Source organism: Balaenoptera physalus (assembly GCF_965194825.1).
Source record: "Balaenoptera physalus genome assembly, chromosome: 11".
Lineage (NCBI taxonomy): Eukaryota > Metazoa > Chordata > Mammalia > Artiodactyla > Balaenopteridae > Balaenoptera > Balaenoptera physalus.
The window spans coordinates 86,418,867-86,431,753 of NC_138896.1; the positions used below are offsets into that span (position 1 = coordinate 86,418,867).

General features: G+C 40.4%; 1 protein-coding gene across 26 annotated transcripts in view; it reads right to left on the reverse strand.

Moving 5' to 3' along the window:
- Positions 1-12,887, reverse strand: part of MAGI1 (membrane associated guanylate kinase, WW and PDZ domain containing 1) — a 610,830-nt gene that overhangs the window by 116,984 nt on the left and 480,959 nt on the right. For all 26 annotated transcript variants that reach the window (XM_082412051.1, XM_082412072.1, XM_082412071.1 and 23 more), the window contains one exon: positions 1,816-2,022. In XM_082412051.1, the coding sequence (XP_082268177.1) occupies positions 1,816-2,022 (207 nt within the window). The remainder of the gene's footprint in view (positions 1-1,815; positions 2,023-12,887) is intronic.

Sequence of the window (12,887 nt, forward strand, 5' to 3'; positions counted from 1 at the left end):
GCCTGGCTTCTACAGACAGAGATTTACAGTGCTTAGAAACTGGAAAAGCATCAAGACCTACACTCAACTATCCCTACTCTGTTCTTGCTTTTTGTACCGAGAAATCTACTTCGTTAATGGAGGACAAATAAAGGCACCCAAGCTTCTTGGGGACCATCCAGTCAGCTTGGCGGAACTGTTTCGATGCATGTTACCCCCAAGGTCTTTCTATTTCTGTGCCCACATCTATATTTTTGGGTTATATCATAGTTTGCTATCCTTATTTGTTGGAAGATCAAGACATTAAAATAATGGCTATTTTTTTTTCCAAGGAAGTATTGACTTTTTTTTCATAATCTGCTTTCATTTCGGTGAGGACTACTATAAAAGGATAAAATATTTTGAAGTGGATGAAATGAACTGATTTCAATAAACAAATATGTAGCAATGGGTAAATTTATTCCAGATATTGCAACTGTAGGTCAGCCACTTGGCCTAATCCATTCTAATTGAGAAAATGGAAATTCTCACGGACTCTAATTCTTAGAGCTGGAAGGGGGAACCTAGATGTGATTTAATCCTAACCAGTCATTTTACAGATGAGAGCAGTTAGAGACTATGGTCATAATAAGACAGCTACCATGAACAAAGCTAGGACAGCAAGCCAGGACTCCTCCTTTCCCTAGTGCTTCTTGTGGAAGGGTTGGGCTACTGTTACGATGATAAGCCATCAAAATTTTTTTTAAATTGTTGCCTTGAAAAATTTTAGGCTTCAGAAAGGCCCACACAGGCAGGAGAAAGCAATCAACTAACACAAACTTTTTTCTAAATATTCTAGTAGACTTGGTAGCACAAGGAGGAAAATACAGAGCTGTAACTCTAAAATATCAAAGAAAATAAGTATAGGAAAAACAGAAAAAACAAGCGGTCTTCAAAGTCACAACATTATCGACTGGAGAAACTCATGTCTTACTCAGCTGCGATGTTTTGCGTTACTATATAAGGTCAAACCCCCGAAGAGTCAAAAATATTACTGAACAGTTCTGGGTCACCGCACTAACCCAAGGAACATATATCACAGCCTCTGTGAACGGTGCCTCCAGGGATCGTGCAATTCCTAACCTGTACATCCTTATCCAGAGGACTTGTCCTTGAAGATCCTCTCATAAAATACAGCCTACCTAAGCTTGGGCATAGATAGCCCTGAATGCATATATAAAAATATAATGCAATGAGTAATATATGCTATATAATATAAAATACATATGCAGTATATAATCTTATAGTATTTATTACTTTTTCATCTTTTCCCTCTTAGGGAATATAGTACAATTTGCATAAGTTAACACATGATTTATTTCCACTGTATCTCTACTTGCAAAGGTATGAGAAAAAAGGAGGCTGCTAGCCTTCCTACAGCATCAAGTGATATTAAACTATTAAACAAATTCTCCTACTTGTCTTTACAAGCAATCAGCCATAATTATGGGGCAGTATCAAGACTAAGTAATAAGTGAACAAAACAGATTCTTATAGATATCATTTTGAAGAGAAAGAAAGGATGCTGATTATTCTTGATCTCCTTCTACAAACACTGCCCTCCTGCCCCTTTAAAATAGCTGGGTGAAGTTAAAATACTCTTGCCAAGAAGCATGAAAAACAGACCAGGGAAAAGACCATCTCTTCTTCCCCAAGCACCGTGTGGTCAGAGTTTGAATTTTGGCGATCCTTCCAAATTCCTCCTGAGAATAGAAACCTTCTTGTGACTCTTCACAAAAGCCTCCCCCAGCGCTCTTTCCCTAAGTCCACCGAGGGGGAACATCGTCTGGTCTTTACCTGTAAAGCTGCTGTTCATTTCAGGAGCATCATCCTCTTCCTCATTCTCCGCGTGGACTATGCCAGCATTTTGCATATCATTGTAGGACTTGGTTCGCTTTGGGGTTGACTGCTTGGAGCCAGAATGAAGGCTTTGCAAGGCATCCGTCGTGATCACTTTCCCACTGAGTGGCTGGCTAGGAGGTTTGGGTGTCCCATAATAGTTTCCTAGGTGATGGAGAGACACATTTGCATGTTTCAGAAAGAATTCTTTGTTATTCTCAAGACTGCAAATCCAAATCTCTTAGCCCATTAAAAAAAATTTTTTTTTTTAACTAGAAAACCAGAACAAACTGCATTTCATTTCTGGAATGGGTTAGAAAACATGTCGGTCCTGCCCAGTTAGACATGGTGATTTCGGAAGCCAGGAGGCAAGCTGCATTGTGATGGGGCAAAGAACCTACTAGGGCTAAAAACAAAGGCGTCTGTGCTGAATGGCAGGGCTTCATCCTCATTACATTTGAATTTCAATCGCTCACCTTTTTACATATATGCACCAGCATAATGCGGAATCCAATTTAGAGAGAGTGGCTCACAAAATAACAAATTCATTACTGCCGGCCCCTTACAGGCCAACAAAGTTGAGGTCACCCTCCATTAATAAGGGGACTCCTCAAGAGGGAACCAGGGCAATATTTTTTTAAAAAGAAAGTGAACACCACGTGGCGCCTCTTTAACTGAATGGCAGGCCTGACTCTCAAGGTCATGTGTGGTTGGAACAAATCCTCACCCAGTTTTAACAGGAAACTCTTGTGTCAACAGTGGCACAGTGGCTCCCCTCATGGGTCACTCGTTTAGTAAGTGCCCATTTTCACTTTTAGCCACTTCTCCCAGAGTTTGCCTCAGGTCTGACTGTCGTGTGTGCTAAGTGACTCTGAGTGGTACCTGGATGGGTTTTTACATTTTAATTTTTATTTTAATATGTGTATATTTTTAATGTGCAGTAGAAAAATCTAACTAGTAAGTGATGGTAGTAAAATATAACATTTACTTCTAAAACTTAAGTGATGAAACAGTACTTTATAAAATTGACTTTTTTAAACTTGCAGTTAAACCTGAAGTTTAAAAAAGCAGCTATATTTAATAAGAAATTAATTGAGTAAATAATAGCAATGGTAGCGATGAGCTTCCTTTTGAACACCTAAGGTAAAAATTGAGTTCTTTTAAAGAAAACTTCAAGTAAATAAAAGATACTATGTTAAGATATAGACAAAACCATGAAGGTGAGTCATGAATGGCCAAAGTTTGAAAAATACAGCTTATAATCAATAATATTCAGTGACTACATGATAAAAAAACATCAACATCAGAATGCCATTGATCCATTCACCCTCTCACATCAAAGGAGTAAGGCCAGGAAGATAGATCATATTGAGCCCTTCAAAAAATTTTAAGTAGGGACTTCCCTGGTGTTCCAGTGGTTAAGAATCCGCCTTCCAAAGCAGGGGATGCGGGTTCTATCCCTGGTCAGGGAACTAAGAGCCCACATGACTTGGGGCAACTAAGCCTGCGTGCCGCAACTAGAGAGAAGCCCGTGCACCACCAACGAGAAGAGCCCACACGTCGCAACAAAGACCCAGCGCAGCCAAAAAAAAAAAGCCTAAGTAACGTTTGTAATTCTATGCTTAGTAAAGTAGAATTTGTAAATAATAACAAATCCTGTACACAGTTTCTTCCCAAGAATCTTACCGCATTGTCTAACCTCAGCACATAATTATATAAAATACACATTTTATTATACAAGCACAAAAAGAAAGGGAGACAGTAGTATGCTGCTTAGCATGAGACACATAGGTGATAAAGAATTTATATCCATTAAATTTATCTTTATAATTAAAAATTTCTTTCTTAACACTATTTCTCTAAAATATTTTATGAATCATCAAATTTATGAGTATATGCACCCACTTTCTTTGAGAGTGGTGTAAACAGCGTGTTTCAGCAGGGGAACCCTGAAAATGCATATTAAAAAGAGCAGTAGTAGACTACCGGGCACCATGTTTGAATTTGAAGGAAACCAAATAGAAACCTGATAAGTGCATTCTGGTGGCTTGTATTCAATTCAATCATTACAGTTCTTTCACAGAAGGTAATATTTCAACCTCTTCAAAAAACTTCTTTCAGGTTTCCAACTTAAAGGTATAGGGATTGAACAGAACCAGCTTGAAGAAAAGGCATCCATGTGTGTTTTTAGGGAGTAACACAAGCACAGGGAAGAATGAACACATGTATGAACCAAGACTCAACCCGCATTTCTAAAGAGGTTACAACCAAAGGATGAACTGTGCCTTTGATGAAGTTGGAACACAGCTGCAGCGTTGACTATTTTCATGAACTGAAGACCGTTAGTGAGGTTTAGGTAAGTAAAACAGCTAACGATTTACACAGTAATCTTCATCGTGGACAAAAGATAGAGACAAACCTCTAACGAATCAATTCTAATTCCTTATGATCACTATTATACCAAAACATCATGTACATTTTTGAGTTAGAGGTTAAAGTAAGACCAATGTCTGCAAATAAGAATCTTACACTGAAAGATGTGACTAAAAGATAGGACCCTTTATTCATAATTTTATAGTTATAATTTTGCAATCATTATCACTCATTTTCAGTGCCATTAAGCCAAGGCAATGTTCATGAAACTACTGTCATTTAAAAATCAATTAAAACTTAGGCATCCCCAGTTTATGACAAAAATAAATGTGTGAAAAAGAAAAGTTCTAGTTAAATTTGACAAATATGTGTGGATTTTCATCAGTTGTCAAGTTCAGGGTCTTTCTGAAGTTAATAAATGATTAGCAGATTTCTCAATGCAATTACAAACTCCCCCAAACAACCCACTTATTCATCATTGTTTCCTGTTTCTGGAAATTAGCTTTAAGATCAATTGGAGACAGATAAAGTACATATTATTAGGTTGAACCGTACATAATTGCTGTTGTAAAAGACAAACTGCCGAATATCAGCAATTTCATTTGGGTTAATCTAATGTATAGGCATTGGCAGTGCTCGGCACATGGCAGTGACAAAGATCTTGGAAGAACACAGCCTGGGATTCAAATGCCAACTTCACTGCTAATTGGTTATATAACCCTGGCCAAGTCATTTAACCATTTTTTAAAAAAATCTTCATCCTCTTCTGTAAAATTGGGAATTTTAAGAATACCGAGTTTCTACCTAGAGTGCCTATTATGAGAATACAATGAGACAGTCCATTTCATACCTTTAGCACACATAAAAGGCTTCACTACAGGGAGGCTTGATAAATGCTACTTAATGTTAATAGTGTATGTTTCTAATCTTTAAAATGAGGTTCCTTACACCTTGTTGGAAGGATTAATGAGACAATGTGTCTGAAGTGCTTGACACATGGTAACTGAGTACCATTCCTTTACTGATGTAAAGGAACAAGCAATGCCAATGACCAAATAACCTTGGGCAAGTTATTTACTCTCAGTCTCACTTTCTCTGTGAAATGGGAATGGTAGCATGAGCTCTAACAACATCACAGGATTATCATGAAAATCAAATGATGTAACATTCTTGAAGGTATCCTGTAAACTATAAGGTATTATAAGTATGAGACGGTGTAATTATTCAAACTTCTCCTGCATTTCTAATTTCCCGTATTGCCTACAACCTTTACAGAAAAGCTTCTATCTCGTGGTTTTCTAAGGGCAGAGGGTTCAACTTTCCTTTGCAGATATATTTTAAAAAATCATCTGAATCAGTGACCAACATTTAAAAACTGAATATTTCTGATTAAAATCTGGATATACTTGGAGGTGCTGCTTGACAAACTTGTAAGGTCTGGTTCTTTGGATTTGTCTTTTATAGGCAATGTTGGTGACAAGTGTGTCACCAAATTCACCAGGAACACACTCACTGAATTAAGGATTTCTGCACAAAGGTTTTGGCTCCTACCCTTGGTCTGCCCAGCCCTTGCCAGACAAACATCTGGGCCCCAATCTAGAAGAGTGCCCTAAGGCTGTTGCAATGCAAAGGTCTGGGCAGATAAAGGGGCATGCACACAGGAGGGATAGAAGAAAACCTTAAACTTCAAAAATCCTCTATAATTCACAGACTGGTCTTTCAGTGAATTGATTTTGGGTGAATCTGGTTTTGGACCCTGCACTTTTGGCTGATGGGGTCATGCCATGATCCCACGTTGTCTTTCCATGCAACCAAGGGCAAGATAGCTCATGCACTCCCCCATCTGCCACAGTTACCACCAGCACTGCCTCTACCAGCCCTATATACTCTCTCACTCCACCTACCTGGACGCCCAGGCACTTAAATTCAAAACCCCGCCCTTCCGGGAAACTCTCCACCTTATCAATCATTTCCACTCTGGTCACCATCAGACCAAGCCTAGCCATGGGAGAAACACAAACCTTACAGAGAGTATGCACAAGAGACTCCCTGCATCATTTCTAAGAGACACGAAACTGACCATCCGATAGTCCCCGTGTTAGCCAACACACACGTCCTGAGGTGGCCAGGCTCCCATCACTTTCTTTTTACTCCTCCTTTTCCGACCTGCTCCACCCTACAAATCTATGATGTGCATGCACAGAAGGACGGTAAGCCCATGTCCTATAATTAGAGGTTTGTTCTTGCCAGTGCCATTTACCTTTGAATTTAAGACCAAAAAAGGGCAAAATAAGTTAATAGCTTTGTCACCCTAAGGTAAAGGACCTCTCTCTTTCCAGCCTCAGTTCTCATGGTATAAAGACTAGTATCCACCTAACAGAGATAGATGTCAACAGACCACGTGTATAAAGCACTCAGCATTGTGCTGGCACAATATTAGCATGTAATAAACCCCAGTGTCTCAAATTGCACCTGATGCTGTGAGCAGATAACAGCTCTACGATGTAAAAGATGGCATTGTTATCAACGTATATATTTAAAGAACAACATTAGGGCTTGCCTGGTGGTGCAGCGTTAAGAATCCGCCTGCCAATGCAGGCGACACGGGTTCGAGCCCTGGTCTGGGAAGATCCCACATGCCACGGAGCAACTAAGCCTGTGCGGCACAACTACTGAGCCTGTGCTCTAGAGCCCATGAGCCACAACTACTGAAGCCCACACGCCGCAACTACTGAAGCCCGAGTGCCTAGAGCCCATGCTCCGCAACAAGAGAAGCCACCGCAATGAGAAGCCCGTGCATCACAACGAAGAGTAGCCCCCACTTGCCGCAACTAGAGAAAGCCTGCGTGCAGCAACAAAAAGCCAACTCAGCCATAAATAAATAATAAACAAATAAATTTATAAAAAAATAAAGAACAACATTAACAAAAAGTTACCTTTATTGTGCACCTACCAGGTCACTAGCCACACATTCACTAATTCTAACCTTTAACAATCCTACAGAAAAAAAACAAACAAACCATCAATATTCCCATTTTCAGATGAAGAAATTGAGATTCACACAATGCATAAGTGATGACTGGCATTTAAACATGGATCTGTCCCGATCATCTATGCTCTCGACTCCAGGAATTGCTGGGGATCTCTGAGCAGAAAATTAAGGGAAACATCCCTGGCCTCAGCCTCCTCGTCTTCACAGGCAGAGGAACGGACAATTGTCACACAGATTTTCTTTGGTTCTTTCGTTATCAACAGAGAACACTGCATGGTGGAGTTTGCCAACAGAGCTTATCCCAACAGACGGCTGCTGAGGCCTGCCAAAGAACAGGACTCCAGATGGTCTCGTCTTCCTCAATGACAAACAAGAACTCTCTTCACCCCTGCTTTATCTCCGTGTCCCCTCAAAGTAGACCCTTGGCAGCTGCCTTTTTGTAGACCTTCTAGGAAGCAGAACAGTACCATTATTGAAGGCTGACACCACCCCCCTTCGTAATTAACATGCAGAGATATGCAACCCATAACTCCAATTGGAAATGTCACACTGGCACCTCACTTCCATGCTGAGGGGCAATCTTTGCAAGCTCAAAGTGTATAATCAGCCTCTTCTACCCAGAGGCATTTGTAAAACAGGCATGTTTGGAACCACCCCACTGAATACTTCAGCCCTTGTAAACTCTCGCCCAGAGAAGCCCCAGGGCTGGCTGAGGCAGCAACCTGTCTTACTGAGCACAAATGTCAACAGGAAAAAATAAAAGGAAAGCAAGGCAAAAAGGAGATGGTGCTGCTGATTTATTTCAAGAGCTTTATCAAATACGTTAGCTCAGTGTCACAATTAGGAAGTTGGGCCAAGGAGGAAAGACACATTTAGTCTTGTCTTCTTTGACTTGCCTTGATGTTGACTGCATCCAGTGACAGAATGAGAAGTTGGTTCAAATTGCAGAGCCAAGACCAATTATGAGCTCCACTCACAACTTTTATACCATGTGAGGGGCAATAGTTAGGTTCCTTACACAGTGAGGAAGGGCCTCTACTCTGTTCGAGGGTATGCATCATATACCAGGCATTATAGCTGAAGGGGATGGAAAATTTCATCATGGAGCCCCTGACCCCACTCCCCCCACCACACACACCAAACCTGGCCTTCTCCAGCGCTTCTTATCTCAGCAAACGGTGCCAGCATCTACCCAGTTTTCTAAGACAGAAACTAGGAGTCATCCTAGGAGGAATATCATCACCTGAATCTTCTACTTCCTTCTTATGATAACCAAGTCCACATAAACATCTCATACTGTTGATAAAATAATGTGTAACTCCTCTAAAAATTACAGTATTTTCTAAGATACCTATACTAATAAAAGAGCATACCCCCCCACACACACAATCACACATATATCTCAAGATTCAGTCAACTTATCACCACCACTACCAATGTAGTCTAAAGCTAACTCCATGTAGGGCTGCCAGATAAAAGGCAAGACTGGTATTCTGTATTTTTATTTGCTAAATCTAGCAACCTAACTCCAGCTCAACCACCAGAGCTCATCTCAATACTATAATGCTTCTCCATGGGAAGCATTTCCCAACCCCAAAGACATCAAATCTCCCCATCATATGGTCTCCTTTAAATATCCTGATACCTGTAACATACATACAAATGTATATTTATTTCTGAGATTGTTTGAATAATGTGTCTCAGGAACTAGACTATAAGACCCATAAGGGCAATGCTCATGTCTGGTTTTGTTCAGCATTTTATCTTTAATGAATAAATGAATGAATGTACAAACTAGTAAGAGACTCTACAAGAAAAGTATCCATTTCCAGGCAGCAGACTCAGGAAAGACTGGCATCCCAGTCCTGCCTGGGACATGACCTGAGTGAGGGGCATTTGGCCGGGTTTTGTCGCCATTTCTCTTTGGTGTCTTAGACCAACAGTCCCCAACCTTTTTGGCAGCAGGGACCGGTTTCGTGGAAGAAAATTTTTCCACGGATGGGGGTGGGGGGAATGGTTCATGCAGTAATGCGAGCAATGGGGAGTGGCAGATGAAGCTTCACTTGCTCGCCCACCACTCACCTCCTGCTGTGCAGCCCAGTTCCTAACAGGCCGCGTTCCCATACCGGTCTGCAGCCAGGGGGTTGCGGACCCCATCTTAGACCATTCTCTCTCTGGATCTCAGTTCTGTCTTCTGAAGAGATGAGCTCTACTGCCTTTCCAGCTTTAAAATTTTACAACCCGGCAATTCTAAACCCCAAACAAATATTGGACCTGAAAGAATATTTGGAAGGTTAGCAGATCTTGAGGTTTTATTGGTTCACTCTACTCGTCTGCCCTATCGTATGTCATGGAATGTACATAAAGAAGATCGCCTCTCCTCTGTAGTAACATCCTCTTTGGCAGGATTCAAAATTACGCTTTCCTAAAGGAGCTTAACTCTTAAAAGATGCGCTTAGCTCTCTGAAGTCAGATGAGTGAGGAGGGAAGGATCTTCTTGAGTAGGTCCTCACCCATCCTTGCAGGAGCTTTCATTCTTCCATATACGCAGATCAATCAATATGATACACCATATTATGATCATCTCAATTGATGCAGAAAAAGCTTTTGACAAAATTCAACACCCATTTATGATAAAAACTCTCCAGAAAGTGGGCAGAGAGGGAACTTACCTCAACATAATAAAAGCCATATACGACAAACCCACAGCCAACATCATTCTCAATGGTGAAAAACTGAAACCATTTCTACTACGATCAGGAAAAAGACAAGACTGGCCACTCTCACCACTATTATGCAACATAGTTTTGGAAGTTTTAGTCACAGTAATCAGAGGCGAAAAAGAAATAAAAGGAATCCAAATCGGAAGAAAAGAAGTAAAACTGTCACTGTTTGCAGATGACATGATACTATACATAAGGAATCCTAAAGATGCTACCAGAAAACTACTAGAGCTAATCAATGAAACTGGTAAAGTAGCAGGATACAATATTAATGCACAGAAATCTCTTGCATTCTTATACACTAATGATGAAAAACCTGAAAGAGATATTAAGGAAACACTCCCATTTACCACTGCAACAAAAAGAATGAAATACCTAGGAATAAACCTACCTAAGGAGACAAAAGACCTGTATGCAGAAAACTATAAGATACTGATGAAAGAAATTAAAGATGATACAAACAGATGGAGAGATATACCATGTTCTTGGACTGGAAGAATCAACATTGTGAAAATGACTTTACTACCCAAAGCAATCTACAGATTCAATGCAATCCTTATCAAACTACCAATGGCATTTTTCACAGAACTAGAACAAAAAATTTCACACTTTGTATGGAAACACAAAAGACCCCGAATAGCCAAAGCAATCCTGAGAAAGAAAAACGGAGCTGGAGGAACCAGGCTCCCTGACTTCAGACTATACTACAAAGCTACAGTAATCAAGACAATATGGTACTGGCACAAAAACAGAAACATAGATCAATGGAACAGGATAGAAAACACAGAGATAAACCCACCCACGTATCGTCACCTTATCTTTGATAAAGGAGGCAAGAATATAAAATGGAGAAAAGACAGCCTCTTCAATAAGTGGTGCTGGGAAAACTAGACAGCTACAATATAAAGGAATGAAATTAGAACACTTCCTAACACCACACACAAAAATAAACTCAAAATGGATTAAAGACCTAAATGTAAGGCCAGACACTATAGAACTCTTAGAGGAAAACATAGGCAGAACACTCTATGCCAGAAATCACAGCAAGATCCTTTTTGACCCACCTCCTAGAGTAATGGAAATAAAAACAAAAATAAACAAATGGGACCTAATGAAACTTCAAAGCTTTTGCATAGCACAGGAAACTATAAACAAGACGAAAAGACAACCCTCAGAATGGGAGAAAATATTTGCAAATGAATCAACGGACAAAGGATTAATCTCCAAAATATATAAACAGCTCATGCAGCTCAATATCAAAAAAACAAACCACCCAATCAAAAAATGGGCAGAAGACCTAAATAGACATTTCTCCAAAGAAGATATACAGATTGCCAACAAACACATGAAAGGATGCTCAACATCACTAATCATTACAAAAATGCAAATCAAAACTACAATGAGGTATCACCTCACACTGGTCAGAATGGCCATCATCAAAAAATCTACAAACAATAAATGCTGGGGAGGGTGTGGAGAAAAGGGAACCCTCTTGCATTGTTTGTGGGAATGTAAATTGATACAGCCACTATGGAGAACAGTATGGAGGTTCCTTAAAAAACTAAAAATAGAACTACCAGATGACCCAGCAATCCCACTACTGGGCATATACCCTGAGAAAACCGTAATTCAAAAAGAGTCATGTACCACAATGTTCATGGCAGCACTATTTACAATGGCCAGGACATGGAAGCAACCTAAGTGACCATCGACAGATGAGTGGATAAAGAAGATGTGGCATATATATATACAATGGAATATTACTCAGCCATAAAAAGAAATGAAATTGAGTTATCTGTAGTGAGGTGGATGGACCTAGAGACTGTCATACAGAGTGAAGTAAGTCAGAAAGAGAAAAACAAATACTGTATGCTAACACATATATGGAATCTAAAAAACAAAAAGGTTCTGAAGAACCTAGGGGCAGGACAGGAATAAAGACGCAGATGTAGAGAATGGACTTGAGGACACGGGGTGGGGGAAGGGTAAGCTGGGACAAAGTGAGAGAGTGGCATGGACAGATATACACTACCAAATGTAAAACAGCTAGCTAGTGGAAAGCAGCCGCATACCACAGGGAGATCAGCTCGGTGCTTTGTGACCACCTAGAGGGGTGGGATAGGGAGGGTGGGAGGGAGACGCAAGAGGGAGGGGATATGGGGATACATGTATACGTAGAGTTGATTCACTTTGTTATACAGCAGCAGCCAGCACAACAATGTAAAACAATTATACTCCAAAAAAGATGCTAAAAAAAAAAAAAAAAAAAAACAGCCCTGTAAAATATGGCAGCCATCAGACACATATGACTATTTAAGGCTAAATTAGTTTAAACTATTAAATTTAAAATCCAGTTTCTCAGTCACAAAAATCACATGTGGCCAGTGGCTGCCATGTTGGACAGCTCAGAATACTGAACATTTCCATCACTGAAGAAAGTCCTACTGGATGGCATTGGTTCTACAGGAAGCAAGAAATGGTTCCCTGCTCCTCCATCTCTAGGACCAGCGTTCTGACCTTTTCTTGCTTCATTGCATTTGCTCTCCCTGAATTCAGGCTTTGTGGTTGGTGCTGAAACACTGAACTAATGAGATCCTCTGACGAGCTTCAGGTCAAAGGCCACTTCCTCCAGGGGACCGAATCTGATGCGAAATTCGATGTAGCACCCTTGCTAGATGCTTCTGGGGGCACCCTTGTAGTTTCCTTCTCAGAACATTCATCACGTCTCTTGAAATTGTTTAAATTTAATTTGTCTCCCAAGACTGAGGGTCTATAGAGACCCTAGAGCCACATCAGCCTGGGTTTGATTCCCAGCTCTATCTCGGGCTCACTCCATGAACTTAGCAAAGACAACGGGCATTTCTGGGCCTCATACTCTTCTTCTGTAAAATGGGGATAAACTGTACCCAGCTCGTAGGATTACTGGGTAATTAAGTGAGTTG